This window comes from Martes martes, assembly GCF_963455335.1.
Source record: "Martes martes genome assembly, chromosome: 15".
In the NCBI taxonomy this organism is placed as follows: domain Eukaryota; kingdom Metazoa; phylum Chordata; class Mammalia; order Carnivora; family Mustelidae; genus Martes; species Martes martes.
This window is the reverse complement of record NC_137903.1, coordinates 56,786,596-56,808,192: the sequence shown is the minus strand read 5'-3', so window position 1 is coordinate 56,808,192 and position 21,597 is coordinate 56,786,596. Positions and strand designations below refer to the sequence as shown.

The following is a 21,597-nucleotide window of genomic DNA, read 5'->3' as shown; positions in this document are numbered from 1 at the left end:
GAATGTGATGTATATGAATGAGTGATGGACCAACAGATCTAATCCTCTTAAAGTATTCGGAAATTCAAAATATTTCCAACTATTGAAATTATGGGCAAATTTGTAAAAGTCTAAGAGTTCTAGACCCATCTAATGTTTATTCCAGTAAATTGTTTACTGTGATAGCCCCTCTTCGAACATGGTTCCTAATAAAGCCATGCCTCCCAGTATTTACACCCTCTTGTAGATCCACCCACGTTGTTTGAATCTGTGACTCACTTTCTCCAAAATGACATCATGCCAGGACTGGGTCTGAGCCAAAAGAAGTCTTGGTGGGCTTCTACTTCTTGTGCTTTTTGGAGCCCCAATCTGCCACGGCTTTCACTGCCCCACACTGAATACGTGAGAGTTTGATACATCCAATAGAGACAGTCCCAGATGCCTCGTTTCCAATGTCATCCTTTGTCCTAATTGAAATGTGTACATTTCAGGGAAAGCTGAAAGCCCTATTGTGGGCTCTAGATGCCTTGATGAAAATAAGTTCCTTGTCACCAATATTTTGAATTGTCCTTTTGTTTAGCACCCTGGAGATGCCTAACGGCTCAGAGGCACGCTTTGCTTCTGCCAAGAGGGCAGAGTAACTGAAATGGCATGTGGAGTCCTCCATAGGTGAGCCCTCAAGATGGCGGTCCTAAGACAGAGTTCTCACAGAGGTGGATTTCCTTAAGACTCACCTTGGTGCTGGAGACCCTCTGGGGTCTGCCTGTGTCAGGGGCTGTGTGTACCTGCTTAGAAAGCCACCTTTGTGCTCCCTTTGCCTTCTATCACTCCTGGGTTTCTCTTCCTAGTACTCTAAGCTCTTCTATTTCTCCACTTCTAGGGCTCTACTTTCTTGTCCCTCAAATGTCCACCAGCTGATCCGGACACAGTCTTAGTTAACTGGTGAAAAACTGAAGATAAGACCTTTGTCAGGAAGTTTTGCATCAAAAATGAAACACAGGCATGAAAATGTAACAACTGACAACTTGGGGAGGGATCCCAGCCCTATGATTTCTCAATGACACCAGGAAGACAGCTGCTGTCATCACAAGCATGGCCCAGTGTTCTCCCTTGCCCACGGTAAGCGGTAAGAACTTTACCACCATCTCTAGAGCAAATCTCACACCTAAAAAGGCAGAAGAGACGCCAAGGACAAGCAACAGAAACCCTCTAGGGGAAAACTCAGAGATGAGCTTCATGATACAGTTATGTTTTCTAGCAAAAAGCAAAACAAAACAAAAACAAAAAAACATTGTTCCATTTCTTCCTTTGTAAAATGGGTTTGAGCATAACTAATTTTTCTGATGATGAAAAGAGCCTGGCTCTTTTCTGGTGGTTAGCTAACCCTTCTCCCTTCCATTTGTGTGTCATTTATATGTGACCTGGATTACTGATTTTTTTTTAAAGATTTTTATTTATTTATTTGACAGATCACAAGTGGACAGAGAGGCAGGCAGAGAGAGAGAGAGAGAGAGAGAGAGGAGGAAGCAAGCTCCCTGCCGAGTGGAGAGCCCGATGCGGGGCTTGATCCCAGGACCCTGAGATCATGACCTGAGCCGAAGGCAGAGGCTTTAACCCACTGAGCCACCCAGGCACCCCTGGATGACTTATATTTAATGTTTCTTGTGCCTCTAAGAGTTAAGAACAAGGTTATACAAGTCCTGAGAGGTAAAAATTTATTGATTTATATATCAGCATGTTATGATATGGTCACACCTGCTCATACAGCTGACTTTTTCTTATAGCCAAAAGAGGAATTTTTTTTTCCTTTTAAAAATACATTTTTTTTCCAGCAGGAAGAAACATTTTAAAAACAAGCATTTTCATATTAAGTGGAGATTTAAAACAATGGCTTTTTTTCCCCCAACTCATGAGAAATAGGGCTGGTCAGTGAGAGATCTCTGAGAGCTTCAAATACGCCTTCTGTCTTCTGCTCTCGATTTGTTCTTCGTCTTGGACAGAAGCAACTTCTAGAGGGGAAAAATTAGAACCTCAACTCAAAACAACAGCCTGAATCCAAACAGAAGAGGTAGACTGAACTGTAACATTTTAACTTATTTGGTAGATTGTAGTATGATATTTTAATACATTTAAATTTTTTCAGTGGGAGCAAACATATTCTACAAACAATGATCTAAACAATAAATGTTTTAAATGCTCAAAACAAAATCTCAGAGAGGCTCATATCACCGTCTACTTCGCTTTGAGACCCGAAAGCACAGAATCAGCTTTAGAAATAGGCAAGCTTCCCATGCACTTCAGGAAAAGTTTGCTTTTGTCAAATTCTTCAAATCAAAATCATGCTGTTTAAGACCGATGTGAATGCTTCCCCACCTTCTGAAGCCCCTGGAAGGGTCTGTGGCAGGAATTTCCTGAGAACAGTGAGTAGCTTAACTGTGAGAAATTTATTCAGTACTAACAGTGAAACCAACAGAAAAGACAGGGCAGTGGTATGCTGGAGATCGCTCCGACTGGCTCCTGACCATACAGCCGATGGTTAAATTTTATAATTTTGCCAGCAGTTGTTAAACAGCTGTTACTAAAATTATATAAGCTTATAATTAGCGCTGAAGCTCAAAGTGGTTCACTTTAATGAGTAAAATTTGTACAAGGGTAAGAAATAGTTTAGCAGTAGATCACATCTTGGGTTGAGCGACAATAAATTTGAGAGATAGGTGAATTAGGATGTTATTCCATTTTTCACATCACAGGTTGGTGACAGGAGTTCAGCAAACTCAACTAAAGCATCCTGGGAGAATCACTTGGCCATACAGAATTTACAATTAAGTATATTTTATTATTATCTATTAATTGTGTTCTATATTCTTGTATCAGGAAAATTTATAGCCATCTTATGTACATTTGCACACATCATTTTTTTTTTTTTCCAGGAGAGCGGCCTGTTCAACATTTACCAGTATACCACCAGGATAGCAGTATCTCCGCCATACCAAGGGGGAGAGTAGGGAAGGAGTGGAGGAAAGACTTTAAAACCAAAGAAGGAAGTACACTGTTTTTTTCATTTGGTTTTCAGTTTGCCCTCAGCATCCAGCTGCCACGGTGTGCTCCCAAGTACATGTCCACAGATGTTCATGCCAAAATACCGCCAGAAACACACAAACACCCCGTCCCCACCACTAAGAAGTAAAAGCACTTTACTTGAAAAAAATCAACTTTATTTTTTCTAGGTTAAAAAAAAATAGAACCAGCTATTCATTTTTTTTGTTGTTGTTTCGAGAAAATGCTTCTTTTGGTGTTCACATCTCAATTTCTGAAAAGGTGATCCGGTTACTAAAATAACCCGTATGCATTCATAAACCAGATCCGCGTGTGACCAGCCCTTTACAAAAATTAAAGACAGTTGCCACAGCCTTTACATTCATTCTGAGCATACATTTCAACATGCAGATAACAAAGAAAGAGAAACAGGTCAACAAGCAGAAGTAAACATATGGCATCAGGAAAACGAAAACCCATCTGTATAAAATAAATACAACTTTGTAACAACTGTAAGGAAAATGAAAGCACTTAATGCAACAATGGCAGGTCCGTGTGTAACTGTTTCATTACCCAGTCATGAGATAAGTTACTGTAAAATGCAGACCCCTCATGTGTAAAGAGCTTGTACACCGGTCCTGTGTTCAACAGTTCTACACAATAAAAATAAAGCCATTCAAAATACGTGTGCCTACTTTGCAACTAGAATACACTGAAAATTTTTTTGCTCTTTCAATTGTTTTAAAAAATATTAAATGTAAAAATCCTCCAATGGAAATTTTGCAGAAAAACCCCAATTTTATCTTCCATATGGCTACAACGCCCCCTCCCCCAGCAGTTCAGCAACCCTCAGCTTATTCCCAGGGTCCAGTTCCTAATTGTTGAGGATCAATGCAAAATGATTGCAATAAAGCACCAACCAGTAATTGCTCCAGAGAGCACCCGGCCCCTCTGTGATCTAGAAATGTCCCATGTCGGTGGTTTTGGTCCCAAACATATTAGTCTCCACCCCCTCATATCATAAACCAGTGTACCTTCTGCTTTGGATTTGGCCTTTCACGTGAACAGACATAAGGTTCCCAGTATTACATGGCAAAAACGTAAGACTAACCATTTTTAGTCATCCTTGTGGACTGGAGTGGACCCACTCACGATGGTAACTCTGGAGTGAAATCCTGTGTCATGAAGAAAATAACTCACCCTTCCTATTCAGCAGTGCAAATAACATTTCCTTGTATCGAAAGAATCCAGTAAGACTGTCCATGATTAAAGACTGCTATCTCTGATTATGACCAGGTCCCACTAGTTCACAAGAGTCTTTAGAGAAGTGATTGTCAAAATGTCACTAAAGACAAACCCACAAGGAGTAACACGAACAAAGAATGAAGAGGCATTTTTAACATCAGTCCCCACGAGAGACACACGAGGACGATGCTCTGAGGCCTGTGTTGGGTGACTTCACATCTCATTTCCATTAAAGGCTTGAGCATCACTGCAATACCGCCAACTCTTGATTATTTGGGGATTCCTTTTCTAGCCCATGGATTATTTAGGCTTTTGTGTTCCCTCTTTCTGAAGCTGTCTTCTCAAATCTTTCACTACTCATTAACACAGTCATAAATACATAAGAGAAACTAATGAACAATTAAAATCATTCTTTTAAAAATCAGCAAGCATCTCTAGAAGAACAAAAAAGCCTGATTTTAAAAAACCCTCAAACTCATAAATACACATTACATTTTTGGCTAACTATGATGTATCACTGGATTAATTATCCAGCAATCCCTAGTTCCTTCACTGTGGGAAAGTCATGTTTGATTGTAAGATTAAAATCTACTTAATAATATGACAGAACTGAACTCAGAGCCATCTTTTTGTAAAAAAGCTATTTAGATTCTCAACTAACTTCTTGGCCCACCCAAAACGTCATTTTCCATTCTGTCATTTTTCTTTACCTTCCACTGGTGTATAGGTTTCTCCATCATATGTCTACATGTATCATATCTGTGTATTTCAACACCAACGACAGTTTCTCACGTCAGGAGTGAACCCCCGGTGTGGTCACTTCCGTATGTGCTGCACCTGCCCTCGGCCCATGGCCCAGCAGGTGCTCTATCACTGTGACGTGTTGGGACGAGGATCCAGAAGGGAGTTCTCACGCCCCTCTGTTGTAGGGATCTAGGCAGGTCAGCTGAGACCAAGCAGTGCTGAGACTATAAACTACTGGTATGACACTGGCATGGTTTTATTCTCTCCCCCCTTAATAAAATGTGTATTCCCTAAACCTCCTTTCATCTCACTTTGCAAAGAAAGTACAAATTTGGAATTTTTATTCACTTCTACACAGTGGCATATTGCTGCTTCCCTGATTTGCCACAGAACCCTCTCTCCACATTCCCTAGTGCAAGCAGCTGCCCTCCAGTAACTGGTAAGGAGAGCGCGATCGATGCTCTAGGACGAACAAAAAAGAGAGAACACACTGATTAACAATTGGAGGGGGATACGCAGATCAGTGACACATCTATTACAACTCACAAAAAATGAACTCACATATCTATTGGTATTTGTCACTCTACAGACTGTTGACATGACTCTGCGCTTGAAAAGTAAAGCGTCTTATAGCATAGCTGGTTTAATGTGTACAGTATATTAATAATAGCACGTTCCTTTGGAGCACAGCGCTGGCAAAAGTGGCCCTGACTTGCGTTTACGCATGCGCGTATGCCTCTCTCGCCCTGACAGGAGAACTGGCCACCCCTTGCTGTGGCTTGCTTTAGCGATGAGGAAAAGGCCTATCTAGCTAGGACTGTGTGTGCCATACTTGACAGCGAGCACCTTATTCCCCAGATAACTGACTAACCTCTCAAATGAACAATTTCAATTCAGCCTGGATTCTAGCAGCGTTTGCTGGACCTCAAACAGAAGCATCGTTAAGGCTTCCTATCACCATCCATGCCTCTGAAGCCAGATCAGTTTCACCTACTCACTGTCCCTGTAAAACACAGTAAAATGCTTAGGTTTCCAAAAAAAAAAAAAAAAAAAAAAAGAAAGAGAGAAAAATTGCATCTTGTAAAAACCCCTACCAAAGCATATACAATAACTGTCTTTTGCATTTTACCAGTAGTAGCATAATATGCAATGAGGTATTTCATTAACACATTATTCTCTTTCATATATGCACGGAATTAACCCAAAGATGAAGCTGCTGTGGGCTTGTATTTGGTGTTGCTTTACTTTTCCCACATAACTGGGAGAAAATTCACATCTTTTCAGTTTTTTGTTTTTTTGGTTTTTTTGGTTTATTTAAAAATAGAAAACATTAGCCTTTATTTTTCTTTTCTGGCCTACTTCTCCAAATTGCCATTTGTAGGATTAGTGACAATGGGGCATCTACAACGCTCATATCACAGGAAACTGCCACTGACCTTCTAGGATCTTCAGAGCCTACAATCCCAAACCAAACACCAACTCTGTCTCAACGCTGGGAGTGCGGGTGAGGGACAGAGGCCATCCCAGCACTTTCTGAGAAGAGTCTGGTTCGACTGTGAGGTAAATCATAGTTGGGGGGGGGGCTGTTCTCTAGAAATAGAAACTTGACTTTATCCTCTTTAAAGCAATTGTAAAGAGATTGGGAAGCCTTTTGTGCAGGTCTGTCTGATGGTTATACCACCCTGATGTGGGCAGCGACTTGAGGTGATGACAGAACACAGGTTTGGGGGTACCATGTGAGAACTTATCACCATTTTAAGCCTATGCCTGGCTCTAACTCTTATTTACTCTTATTTTTCTAATAAAACCCCTATCTCACTTAAAACTGATCATTTAAATGTTTAGCATTAATCTGTTCCAGCCCCCCCCCCCCAAATACAGTTGGTGCTAACAAGCCAAAGTGGGCAGAACACAGCCTCTGAGCCAATGGAAGGCTCCTGTGGGCGCTCCGTGTGGGGGGCGCCCCGGTACCCACGCAGAGACGAGACAGCCTCTCAAGAATCCCGTTCACTGATTATGCTTACGTTTGTTTTCAGGCTATATTACTAATCCTTTGCTATATATGCATCTGATAAAAGTGCATTTGGTAAAAGACAATTATCAATCTATGATATGCCTCTATACGAAAAGAGAAATCAAGTGACTCCCCTCATTTAAGGGAAAGCACTAGCGCATGTAAACACGATGTTGGACTGAGCTAGCCTTTTTAGGAACACATTCTAGTACCGGAACGTGTCCAGTGGACACTGCTTCTCCCCCATGGGCATGCCGTGCCAGATACCGGAGTGTCACTGCGAACCACAGGGGAACAGTTCTTGAGGGCGCCGCTCCCCTCTAGGCTCCCCTCAGGCTCCTAGACACACAGCCAGAGTTGGCGGAAATGAGGGCGCTCTACAGCTCTGCCCTGACGGAGACTACTAGCTAAGAGGAACGAATACAACTCTCTGAGCTGGAACTAGGTCATCAAGTATGTCTGGTGGCAATGGAGTTTCTCTCAGACGGTCTTCTACGATGAGTTTATGATTTCCTCTTCTCCAAATGTGGTGTTTGCTTAAGTGTATGGTAGAGTGTATCTTTTAAAACGTGAAAGGTCCTTAAAACATATTAGCAGGTCATTATATTACTGATCCTCATTTTAGTAGAGTTTTAAAATATCCCAAAGGGGGATAAATATTAATCCATCCATTGAATTTCCTTTGCTTTTTTTTTTTTTATATTCTGATTTGCACATGTAAAATAATGCACACTTATGAAAGTCTGAACTCCTATGGTGACCTTGACAAGTCCAAGTCAATTCCTAGAACAGGCAATGGTAAAAATACTGGATGATGTTATACCACATGTAGCCTGACAAAAATGCGAAAGACTGTATGAGAAATATCCACATATTGCTGAGGGTCATCTCCCGGGAAACAGCTTCCTTATGGCCCTTGGGAGGTGGAAAAGCTCCTAAAAGACAAGACAGAAATATTCATTTACTTACTGTGGTGGTAAGGTCTCCTGGAACAAAAGTCGAATGTTAGTTCACTTAGAATTGTTGTTGTTGGTTTTTTAAAGCATCTTCTGTGACTTCTCATTGTTCCTGAAGAGAGATCTTATTTGAAATATAATTTTGGAACTGCTGAGCCCTCTCCTGCCTCTGAACATTTGTGTTTATTCTTCCTGCCTGAGATGCCTTTCCTCATCTCGGGGAAAGGCAACCGCACCTGCATTCTTTCAGTATCAGAAAAAATACCACTGGCACCATCCCCCACCAAGTCAGTCACAGTCTTCTCCACCGTTTATTTCCTTCTTAGCACTTTCCACGATCTGTAATGATCCCGGTCTATCTTTTCTTTTTTCTACAGACTTGTTTACTCTCTGTCTCCTTCTGGAATTTAAGCTGCATGAGAGTAGGCACTCTGGCTGCCTTGCTTCCACTGTAACCTTAAGAGAGTTCTACAGTGGCTAGGACACAAGATGTGTGAAATTGAATATATATAAAGATTTTATTTATTTGACAGCAGGAGAGAGAGAGAGCGCACAAGCAAGGGGACCAGTAGAGGGAGAGAGAGAAGCAGACTGCAGACTGAGCAGGAAGCCCAATGAGGGGCTCAATTCCAGGGTCCAAAGGCAGACACTTAACCAACTGAGCCACTCAGGTGCCCTGAAATTGATTTTAAATAATTTCTGAAATGACATAATTGACACCAATTCCTCCATTTACAAGTTAAATGTTTTTGCCACAAAAAAAGCGGTGGTAAATCATTGGTATTCTTTTCAAAAGGGAATATTATTTATGAAATATTATCTTAGTAATTAAAAGGAGAAAGACAAAGTAAACAGATGTCTTCAAATTCTTTTCTAGAAGGGAAAGCTAGACCACTTCGGGGCAATATTACCTAAGGTCATCTTGATAACACTTCAGCATTTCAAATAGTCTTTGTCCTTGCTGATAATCCCTTTGGGTAAGCTGATTCATGCCCGGATTTGCTTCTCACAAGCAATTTACAGAGAACACTTTCAAGTTTCAAGGTCTATTATACAAATAGCTTTCTTAAAAAGAGACTTCCATTATTGTTGCTACAATTTAGGCTAAATACCATAAAGCAAGAGACAAAGACTGAGAAAGAAGAAAGATCTTGTTGACTCTTAATCACCACATGCCTTCTTACACATCTCTCCTATTTTATCTTCAAAGAGATTTTGAGAGTAAGACCAAGAACTGAACAGGGTAGAGAGGGGCATCTTGTTCAGTGAGTCTTACTAAGAATTCTAGAGACAAGCACAGCGTCCAGCCCCTGTCATATGAGTATGCACTAGCCCACAGCTCTGGGGTCAAAACCTTAGGATCCCGAAGGAATCCTGTTGTGGGTAATGTGAAACAAACCTAAACACAAAAACAGAAGCATTAAAGGTAATTAACAGCATCAGTCTTTGTACACCCTCAGGCCTTCCACAGTCTGATTTAACATGAACATTAATTCTGAACCAAAAAAACTGAAGTGGGAAGAAAACAGCACTTTCTGTTAATCTAAAATCTCACAGCTACCATCTGACCTGAAACAACTTTCTCCTGCCCTTTTTCTTTTCCTAATGTAGGTTCCAGAGAATAAGCCTACAACATATGTAGTTATTTGTGAAAATACTTTGGTAATGCCTGGCATTCTACCAACGCTAATTTCCTTCTTTCCTAACTTCCTTTCTTCCTCCCTTCCTATGGCTGTTTCAACACACTGCAGTTTTCACATAAGGTAGAGAACATTAAGTATAGATAAGGGACCTTCCGGTAAATTGACTTTTTTCTCTCAAGTAGAAAAGTATAAGGTCTTATCCGTGAAAATGTAAAAAGTAAGCTTTATCCCTATATGTAAAGAGAAGAATAAGCATGTAAAAACGCAGTTCAAAATGATCTCAAATGGTATTTTTTAGATGACGGTATTATAAACAATCACATACAATGCCAAACCACAAATGTTATTTGCTATTTCATAAAACAGCCCGTGTAATTGTACATGTACGACTGTAGTCTTCTACATACTGTGTACTGTCTCGAATTAGTTCCACTTGCACATTTTACTCATCATGTGATCTTGCACACTGGCTGCTGAAGTAAAGGCCTGAATAAATTTAACATTAACATTGTCCTAATGGATATTCTAAGCTGGAATTCTTAAATATAGAAATAGTTTGATTCCTCTAGGGTATCTGAAGACTGAAAAAATGGTTATTTCCCCTAAAGTATATCTTTGGAACGATCACCAACTTCAGAAATATATGTAATAGGATACTGTGTACCTGTTTCATAAAAATGTGATAAGAGTTCTTCTTTTTCAATGAAACGTTGATAGAGCCAATCAGCAAGGCCATCCGTCTCCAGGGGTACATCTTTAATTGGAAAGATCCTATGAAGAGTTAGAAAAGAAGCAAAAAACTACTTTAATTCAGAAATCAAAATCATTCAGAAGCACAACTTAGCTTTGGTTGACTGAAATGCTGAAGAAAGTTATGGAATCACCTGTGGCTTTTGCAAGGGTTCATTTCTGCAGCTTCTCAGGGCATCTTGGTTTTTAAAAAATTGTTGGCTATACAACAGAGTCCATTCATTCATTCAAACATTTGCCAGCCTATGGTATGTTAGGTCCAATGCCAGATGATGAGAAAATACTAATTAATAAACTGTCCTGTAGCTACAAATAATGACCGAGAGATGACTGTCTTCCCGCACTTATGGGTTTAAGAAGAAATGGTGTTCAGAACAGATGAGATTTTATTATTTATTATTTATTTTTTATTTTTTTCAAAGATTTTATTTATTTATCTGACAGACAGAGATCACAAGTAGGCAGAGAGGCAGGCAGAGAGAGGAAGGGAAGCAGGCTCCCCGCCAAGCAGAGAGCCCGATGTGGGGCTCCATCCCAGGACCTTGGGATCATGACCTGAGCCGAAGGCAGAGGCTTTAACCCACTGAGCCACCCAGGCGCCCCAAATAGATGAGATTTTAAACTGTAGTTACTGGGGTGCCTGAGAGGCTCACTCCACTGGGCGTCTTGGTGTCAGGTCTGGTCAGATCTCCCAGTGCGGAGATAGAGACCTGCTGGGGTGGGGCTCTGCATTCATTGGGGAGTCTGCTACCCTGCTTGGCGCGTGCACCCACACACTCTCTTTCTCTCAATTAAATAAATAAATCTTTAAAAAATAAAATAAAATAAAAATAATAAAATAAAAAAAATGCAGCTACTGTAAGGACACATTTAGCATAGTCAGAGGCTTGGCCGAATAATGCATCTTAGCGATGCTCTTTTGGAGGAAATGTCTGTGAACCAGACAGAATCTGCCTAAACTGGTGCCTGAATTGTATCAGAGATAGAGGTTTCCTGAGCAGGGCTGCCTCTTACTGGAGCACGAATGTGCAGATTCTGTGAATGGGTCCCGAATCACCAGGAAACGGACCGGGATGATTAGGGATACACACATCCGCGGGACGTGAGGGCAAAGGGCAGCTCGAGTACATACTATGTAGTTACTGACGCTGAAGTTTCCTTTTTGTTTTCCAGTTTTGTGGGGGAGTTAATTTTATTTTAATCAACGGTATAAAGGGGCACAGTTTTAAAAGCCTGCAAAAGGTTTGTTGAAAAAATAGTGGTCCCCGTCCCACAGCCGTTGTTTCTCTCTCCCCAGAGGAACTGATTTTTACCTCTTTGAACCAAGGATTTTGATATCTATTGCCATATTTCCTCTTCAGTTTTAGGGCCAGCCTACTGACCTCCCACTACGATAGAGGAGGAGTAAGCGCCTTCTTCCCTCTCCCACCACACATTCATATCCTTCCCATCTTCCCAATGCAGCTGTAGGGTAACTGCAATGAGCAGAGTTCTAGACATTTACATTATTATAATCATGTAATCAAAGCTAAGCCATGTAGCTTAGTAGTCAATCAACGCTACTCTTCCTTTCCTGTCCAGTTTTTGTTCTCCCTAACTTGAGCAGTTACATCATTTTCTGTGTATACAGAACTAATTCAACCATAAGCTCTTGTCCATCTAGAGTCAATTCTCTAGAGCGTGTCTGCCAACTTTTTCTTAAAGGGCCAGAAAGAAAGCATTTGGACTCGGCAGGCTTTACAGTACCTGTTGCAACTATTCAACTCCGCTTTGGTGGTGTGAAAGCAGCCGTAGACCCAGGTGCAAGTACATGGGTACAGTTATGTCCAAGTAACACTGTACCTGAAAAGCAGGCAGTGAGCCAGACTGACCGGTGCTCAGATCTTCTCTCAAGGCGTTTGTGTGCATCAGACATTCTTTCAATTTTATCTTCCTGAATACATTTCACCCACACTGTGGGTTTGTTGCCTGTAGTTTTCATCCTGCCAAGGTCCCTTACTCTGTCTTGGTGATTCTCCTAAAATACATTTAATGTTTCCTACATCCCATGTCTTCCTTTTTCTGTCTTTACTCTACATTCCGGCGGAGCATGTCCTCCAGTGGTTCCTGGAGATAAAGGGTTCTCTTGAAATCTTGCATTTCTGCCGATGTCTTTTTTCTGTCCTCACACCTGGTTGCCAATTTGACTAGATAGAGGATTCAGGTTGGCAGTTCACTTTCTTCCATCTCTGTCTTTGTGTCCTCCTTTCTGGGGGATTCTTATTTAATTTCTAATCTTTTCTTTTTCCTACTGAGTTTTTGCTTCTTTTCTCATATTTTTAATTTCTTTTTTTTAAAAGACTTTATTATATATTTTTTAAGATTTTATTTATTTACTTGACAGAGATCACAAGTAGGCAGAGAGGCAGGCAGAGAGGAGGAAGCAGGCTCCCTGCTGAGCAGAGAGTCCTACATGGCGCTCGATCCCAGGACCCTGAAATCAAGACCTGAGCCAAAGGCAGAGGCTTTAACCCACTGAGCCACCCGGGTGCCCCTCATATTTTTAATTTCTAAGAACTCTTCGAATGTTCCTTTTTTATTGTTTTACTGTTATTGTTTTTGCTACAATATTACAATATTGTTGTTTCATTGTTACAGTATCTTATCTCTATGAGAATTACAACAGAAACTTTAAAACATGCAGGAAAATACAGAGAGGAGGGTTAAGGAACTAGCCGATTTCTGGTAGCTGTGCTTTTCCCGCCCCATTCCTCCAAGTCACTTTCTTCTGTTTGTTTTAGTGTCCATCTTTCACAGCAGAGGCCGATCAGATGACAGAGTCACCCAGTGAGTCTTTGTCACTGGCTGACGCACATTTACGGACAGGGGATTAAACAGCAGACTGACGGCTCTCAGCGCCGAATGCGCTTTGTTGACTGGGAGCTGCACAGAGGATTATCTGGTTGGGCCATTTAAGTCAGTCTTTCCTTGTGAACTTGCCATGGCCGCAGAAGAAGATCCTCTAGCGTCCTGCCCAGACAGTGAAGGCCTCGTTGTTGGCTTTCTGGCAGCAGAGGGAGAGAGCAGGGCTGCGGTCTCAGCACCTGGTGCCATGACATCACTTAACCATGCCATTTTCCTTGTGGGACCTTTGCCTCAGCTGTGCCAGGCGTCTGTGCGACCACAGAGCCTCTGGTTCCCTCTCCGGAGTAAGCCTCCAGTCCCCGCCACAGCAGGGAACGAAGAATCCCCCAGCCGTGGGATGGAGGGTAGGGGCGCTGCGGATCTGAGTTCCTCAACAGATTTCAACCAGACCAAGTGTAACAACCCTTTCAACCTTATTTCCACGGGCACTGATCTGCCAGTTTTTCAGTTCTGTGGCATAAGGTTGGCTCCTGGTCATCCCCCCCGGCTTAGGGTTCTGACGGCTCATCTGTTTCCCAGCTTCCGACTTTTGTTACTATTGCTTTTCCTATTTTCCTCATCCTTGTGGGTTTACATTTTAAAGAAATCTCTTCAGTGTCATTCTATTGGAGTTCTGGAAGGGCATACAAGTTGACATGAGTCTGAGCCACCATGTTCTTTAGGAAGCTGTCCTGTTATTTCTGAAAAGTCCAAGAAGATTTTCGATCTTGGGCCAGTGTCTACTACTTGGCATTCTACAAAGGGGCCTATATTACTATTTCAAGTTTAGGCAAAGTGTGTGTCAGTCACTCAGTAAGGATTTGAAAATTATAATGAGGTATACCCATCATAAAAACATTCAACAGCTTCTACAGTTTATCAGTAGAACACAATGTCCAGACAAGTCAAGTAGTACAAAGGATTCTAAATGACCAGGATGCCCATGCTCAGACTCCTTCAAAGGCTTCTTAAAAATTACTCATGTAGCACGGTCATTTGCATAAAAAACAATCAGAACATTATTTATGCATTGCATTATAATCAGATCCCTTTCTCTTGTTATTTAAACACTTAAATACCACATTTGGGATATTTTAACACCCCAATATAAGTATCCATGGGCAGGAAAAAGAAGAGAAGAAATGAAGGAAAAGTATGATATGAAAAAAAAACTATTAAAAATCAATTTCAGGAAATCACAGTTTTGATTAAAAATTTTGCTTTTAAGGGGCGCCTGGGTGGCTCGGTGGGTTAAAGCCTCTACCTTTGGCTCAGGTCATGATCGCAGGGTCCTGGAATCGAGCCCCACATCGGGCTTTCTGCTCAGCGGGAAGCCTGCTTCCTTCTCTCTTTCTGCCTGCCTCTCTGCCTACTTGTGATCTCTGTCTGTCAAATAAATAAAATCTTTAAAAAAATTTTTTTTGCTTTCAAAAAATTGAAAAGGGTGAAAGGTAACCAAAATATAGTTTCATTTCCACAGAAAATAAGTTTCCCGATCTTAGTCACCTTTCTATTCCCCTAACTATAGTCCTATATTGCTCTATGGCAGTAATATAGAAATGTTCTGGTTTATTAAATATTTTAATGGGGTAGGAGATCCTGAGGTCCAGAAACTTCATGTTTCAGCTTGCTACTATAAAATCCCCTACCAGAATTAGATTTTCTTTTGCTTTGAAAGAGCTAACCACAAAAAGAAGAATTAAAGAATGTCACGACTTTTAAAGAGAAAAAATACTCGAAATGCTTACACTACATAAAATCATCCCATAGGCTAGTATTTCTTAGCCCCTTTAATGCCTATACTCCTAGGTGATTGGAAGATCTCTTTCAACTCAAAATGTTTACCTCTGCACTCTCTCCTGTTCTCATATGTCTCACTACAGTGAGAGTGGGGCTCCATGGCTGACATTCCCTTCCACAAACAGCAGAGGCTTTGTTTTGGGTTTTGCTTTTTTTTTTTTTTTTAAGATTTTATTTATTTGTTTGACAGAGAGATAGAGAGCCACAAGTAAGCAGAGCAGCAGGCAGAGGGCGAGAAGCAGGCTCTCTGCCGAGCAGGGAGCCCGATGCGGGGCTCGATCCCAGGATCCTGGAATCATGACCTGAGCTGAAAGCAGCCGCTTAACCAACTGAGCCACCCAGGCGCACCTTGGTTGGTTGGTTTGTTTGTTTGTTTTTTTCAAACGTGTGGAGTCTTTGCTTTTTAGGCATAATTAAAATAATCCCAGAAGGTAGTGCGGCATAATGACTAAGAGTACAGACTCTGGGACAGACTGCCTGGGGCTGAATTCTGCCTCTGTGGCACTTGCAGACTACGTGACTTGGGGAAAATGGTTTAACCTTTGTACAACTCAGTTCCGCCATCTGTAAAATGGGGTCCATAATAGTATTTACCTTACAAAGTTGTTATATGTGTATACTAGTGGGCAGAGGGTGGTGGCATAACTTGGCATACCTTGGCAGGGTGGTGGGTGTTAAATGGTAAATACTTTGTGCTTTAAAGTCTTCTGGGTTCAGCAACAGCGGTAGTGACTGGACTGGACCTACAGCTGTTATAAGGGTCTGACGATCCATGACTGTTTGCACACAGCATAATACTCTACCCAGATAGTCTGTGTGCTGTGTGTACTTCTGTACCAGTGGGGCTACAATGAAGCCAGCCTCAAGCCAGTCAGGTAAAAAGATAAATGTGGTTACCAAGTACTACAAAGGTGCATTCCTGACAGAGATGCTCAAGAGTCTTAATATTAATACTGATCTAATCAGAAGAGCAGAGACACAGAGACACAATTTCAAATAAGGCGGCCCGAGGCTATTTAAACAAGTTTGTCTTTCCATTCCTTCAAAGGGTACCTTCTACTCTTTGAATTATAAGGAACCCTCAAATTAGACATAATATTCCAAGAATTTTATTGCCTCCTCTTTTTCCTCTCCCCATTTTAACTAAGAATGCAGATCCCTTGGGGGAAAGTTACAGAGGATATGAAAGCTATTTCCACAGACCACTTCTCCTGCAGTGGACATGGAATCCTACAGAATTTAGCCATTAGGCAAACATCTATCTATCTTTCTTTCTTTTTTAAATGTTTTATTTATCCATTTGAGAGACAGTGAGAGAAAGCACGAGAGGGGGAAGGGCAGAGGGAGCAGCAGACCCTCAAGGAGCTGGGAGCCTGATGCAGGACTCGATCCTGGGACTCCGGGATCATGACCTGAGCTGAAGGCAGTCGCCTAACCTACTGAGCCACCCAGGTGCCCAGGCAAACGTCTTTCTATGGGAAAATGTCCTCAGTGTTCACCACACAACAGTAAGCTCACAGCTCATCGGTTACATCTTTGTCCTTGGCTGCAAAAGGTCAAACTCCCTGTCTGAGGACACCAATCTCAACTAAGAGTGGATTTGAAATGATGATTTTTTTTTTTTTAAATTCAGTTTGTGAAGTAGCTTTTCTTAGCCTCTTCCCTTGTCGGAGAAGTCTCTTCAGGTACCTACTTATATGAAATAGCCATTTATATTGTGAAGACGGCATGACCATGTCCACCAACCAATCTTATAGGTAGGAAGATTACCTTAATCTACAGGAAGGAAGATGAATTAACACAAATGATGACAATTTTGTTTTTACCTTTTCTGTACTCCTTTTTCTTGTCACATTGCCTGATCAGAACAATACTGAATAGAAGTGGTAGTAAGAGCTCCCTTGTCCCTCATTTCTCATCTTTCAGGGGGAAACATTCAATAGTTCACCAATAAGTACGATATTTACTATAGATTTTTTTTGTGCATACCATTACTATAAATGCAATTAAAGAACTCCCCTTCTATTCCTAGTTTGCTAAGGATTTTCTTTGTTATCATGAATGGGAGTTAACACTATCAAATTTTTTTTACATCTATTGACATGCTTATGTAATTTCTTTTTTTATTCTGATAATGTGATGAATTAAACTGACTGATTTTTAATGTTAAACCAAACTTTAATTCGAGGAATATATACTCTCAGTACATAATCTGATGTGTTTTTTATATATCACTGGGTTAGTCTGGAATTTATGATCATGTAAGATATTTGCCTGTAAATTTTCCTTCTTAAAATATCCTTGGTTCAGGTTTTGAGATCAAAGTTATGCTGGTCTCATAAAACAGGTCAGAAACATCCCTTCTTTTCCATCCTCTGAAAGAATTGTACTTAATGTCCTTTATTGTCCTTTTAATGACTACAGAATCTGTAGTACTGTCCCCTTTATCATTCCTGATATTGGCAGCACTGGCCTTTTTTTCTTGATCAGGTTTGCCAGGAGTTGATTGATTTTATAGTGCTTTTAAAAAAACAATTTTTTGGTGTTATTCTTTCTACTGTATGTTTCCAATTTTAATAATTTCTCCTTTATGATTCTCTACTTTTTATTTACTTTCCATTTAATTTGCTTTTTTTTCTAACTTCTTGAGACAGACATTTAGATCACTCATTTTCAGTTTTTTTCTTTTCTCATAGTAGCTTTTTAAGGCTACAAATTTTCCTCTACACACAGATTATGTTATTTCCCATAAATTTTTTATAGATTATATTTTCCTTATCATTCTGTAAAAAAATTTTTTCTAATTTCACTGTAATCTTGTAATACACAGTAAACATGAAATTCTTCTTACTCCCTAATGATGGACAGTTTCTCATCTTTTGTTATTCTAAACAAGGTGGCTATAAATAACATTATGCAAATGTCCACTCATATGGTTACAAGTATATCTACAGGATAAAATTCCAAAAATAAAACTGCTAAATCAAGATTAAATACATTAGTAACTTTGAAAAATACTACCAAATTGTCTTAAGGATTATACCAATTTACATTCCCACTAGCAATTTATGAGAATGCCTCTCATGGAAAGATTTTTTAAGATTTATTCATTTTTAGAGAGAGAAAGAGAGAGCATGTGCACAGGTGAGCACAAGCACGTGATGGGGGCAGAGGGAGAGAGAATCTCAAGCAGACTCCCTGCTCAGTGCGGAGTCCACATGGGGCTCCATCTTGTGACCCTGAGATCACAACCCTAACCAAAATCAAGACTCTGACTCCAACAGAGTGAGCCACCCAGGCGTCCTTCATGCAAAGTCTTTGAACTGGAGAATAATAAAGTCAGATGCTCTGCTTTAGAGGAGAGCTAGCAGTACTTCGCAATTGGGATATGCAGATCTGGGGACATATTCTTGGGGATCCATTTATGAGTTCTCTTTAAGTATACAGAGATCTTGTGTTTTCATTTCAATATGAATCTTAATAAAAGTATTCTAAATTATACAGATAAACATTTTTAAATAGTTAAATTTTTATTTTTATTTTTTAAATTTATTTTTAAGATTTCATTTATTTGGGGGCGCCTGGGTGGCTCAGTGGGTTAAGGCCTCTGCTTTCGGCTCAGGTCATGATCTCAGGGTCCTGGGATTGAGCTCCGCATCAGGCTCTCTGCTCGGCAGGGAGCCTGCTTCTCCCTCTCTCTCTGCCTGCCTCTCTGCCTACTTGCGATCTCTTTCTCTCTGTCAAATAAAGAAATAAAATCTTAAAAAAAAAAAAAGATTTCATTTATTTGACAGAGAGAGAGGGTACAAGCAGGGGGAGCTACAGGGAGAGGGAGAAGCAGGCTCCCTGCTGAGCAGGGAGCCTGACATGGGGCTCGAACCCAGCACCCTGGGATCATGACCTGAGCCAAAAGCAGCCGCTCAACTGACTAAGCCACCCAGGCATCCCAATTTTTCAATTTTTAAATTAAAATAAAAATTTTTTAAGTAGGCTCCACACTGGGCATGGAGCCCAATGTGGGGCTTAAGGTCATGACCCTGAGATCAAGACCTGAGCTGAGATCAAGAGCCAGAGGCGTCCCCAGATAAACATCTTTTTTTTTTTTTTATTGGACAAAACTTTATTTTATTTATTTATTTTTTTTAAATTTCTTTTCAGTGTAACAGTATTCATTGTTTTTGCACCACACACAGTGCTCCATGCAATACGTGCCCTCCCCAATACCCACCACCTGGTTCCCCCAACCTCTCACCCCCGAGATAAACATCTTTTAACTAAGTCCCACCATGTGCCTTCAGTGCCTGTGTGTATAGTCACTTTGGCACAATGCAGTGCTACTATAAAAGGCAAAAAAAGGCCACACTGGAGGGCAAAATCTATTCTTTTACGTCTTAAAATCTGAGATTTAGCTGCAGCTCTCCCTATGACTTATGATAGCCATTAAAATAAGAGGTGAGTTATGTTTTTTCCTAATTGCAGAGTAGTTCACAGGTAACAGTTATAAATTCTGGACAAAACACAAAAAGTAATTAGTGGAAAGCACTGCGGAGTGACTAAAAACAGGGAGATGCTGGAGGAGAGTCAACACTGGGAAGACAGGAATGGCACTGGGTGCATTTTTCCATTTTTTCCAGCTTTTTATCTGAGGATAATTCCCAGTTTGCGCCACACAGGGAGGTCTAAAATTTACATGGAAATATGTAGTCTTACTGACTGAAGAATGAAAGGACAGATTATCAGGACGACCACAGCAGTTGAAAGACAGGAATCCCAGAGAGAAGCACATACAAAAGGGGAGTCATGACTCGTGAACGATGTATGTGCGGGGCAGACTCCAAGGAGAAGGCCTCACAATCCGTAGCCTGCACAGTTCCAGGCACAAGAGTGCCCACACTATGCAGGAAGCTTAACTATTCAGGAAATTTAATCATTTCTTTCTTTTTGTTTCCTCCAAATTAGATATCCTTAAATAGTTGGATTTTCCAGGGAAGTCCATTACACTTCATCCTGATACTAGAGGAACGTTTTAAGATTTAAAACTTAAGTTTAAAAATTGGATTTTACTTTTTAAATGAATGGCATTACAAGTTACTGACTTTTTACTTTTAGATAATTTAATACTATCTTAAAACAGCTTTGCAATATAGGTAGTGCTCTTTGCTCACTTCTACCACACTGAAAAGCAGTCAAACGGTTTGGGGGAATTATTTGCATTACTTTTTAACTTATAAACATATACTCTCTATAAATATAAAATCAGGCCTGCTCAACCTAAGGATAAGTTAGCAAGAGCCATAGGGCTGAAGGACATTTGAATTATCTTTATAAGGAGAAAAGGGACTAAAAATATGGCTGAGTTACACAGAGAAGGTTGGGTTTAAGAACCCTCAACTCTTGAAAGGACATGGTGAGGCTGGCGAAGTATAAATTGCTTTAAGTAGGGGTTGGTGTGGGAATGCGGCTGTGCTTTAACAGAAAGCCTCCCCTACCATCTGCCTCGAATAGCTTGGACATTCTCTTGCCTTAGGAAACAGCCAGGAGGGCAGAGCAAATGCTCCCTCAAGACCAATCTACTTTTATTACTCTGTTTGATCACTGTGGGATTAAAATATTAAAACAACTAATCCCCTAATATGGCAAAGTATCAAACGCATTCAATACTAGTCCTCTTGGAAGCAAATGAAAAGAGTTCTTGTGGGATGTAAACAAACAAACAATCAAATAAACAAATAAGGGAAATAAATCTTCCCAATCCTGGTGGCTATCCGAATGAGAAACTAGCTTCTCATTTTCAAGAAACAAAAATTCGAATGATCAGTAATCCAGAATGTGCTCTTAAATACAGAGTATTCTACTCAAATCCACTGAATCAGATTCAAGAGCACTAGATGAATTACACTTGCAAAAAAAAGATATAAATAATGCTTAGCAGCTGGCACCTCTACATATTTGAGTTAGAACATTTGAATTTTCATGCTACCAAGGATCCAAGATGGGAGCTGACAAACAACATAGCTAAACACTCAATTCACGTAAGCCAACAACAACTAAAGGAATTAAAAGCACTGAGGGAAATTTTGAGATGAACAGTTCCTGCTTCCAAAAGCCTAATAATCTAGCAGAGGGAAAAAGAAAAGTAAACAAATACCGAAAAACCAGAATACGATAAATGTTACACCAGGAGTTTAAAGAACTTCTGTGTAAGTTTAAAGGAAGGGGTGTGTGTGTCTACTTATAGCACAGGATACATGGAAATGACAACATCTGAGCCTAAAAGAGTAAGCAGGATTTAAAAGTCTTTTTAAATAAAGTAACAAATGCATATAGTTTTTAAGAGTCAGAGTACTACAAGGTTGACAATGAAAAATAACCTTTTTCCATTCCTCAGACACCTGTTTCCCAGATACGGTTTTCTTCAATTTTCTTTTGCTATTTACCTCCATCGTGGTTATAAACATGCTACTACCCCTACTTCTAGATTACCCAGTTTCAAATATATTCATTGACTTGCCTCTATGGAAGATTAAGGATTTGGATTTGGGTCTCT

The 21,597-nt window shown here is 40.4% G+C and overlaps 1 protein-coding gene across 2 annotated transcripts in view; it reads right to left on the bottom strand.

The window, feature by feature from the left end:
• Positions 1-7,717: 7,717 nt before the first annotated feature.
• The window catches only part of LPGAT1 (lysophosphatidylglycerol acyltransferase 1), a 79,127-nt gene continuing 65,247 nt past the window's right edge, over positions 7,718-21,597 (bottom strand). For both annotated transcript variants that reach the window (XM_080824704.1, XM_080824703.1), the window contains exons 7-8: positions 10,282-10,388; positions 7,718-7,953 (exon numbers count right to left, since the gene is read on the bottom strand). In XM_080824704.1, the coding sequence (XP_080680830.1) occupies positions 7,802-7,953; positions 10,282-10,388 (259 nt within the window). In that variant the 3' untranslated portion in view covers positions 7,718-7,801. The remainder of the gene's footprint in view (positions 7,954-10,281; positions 10,389-21,597) is intronic.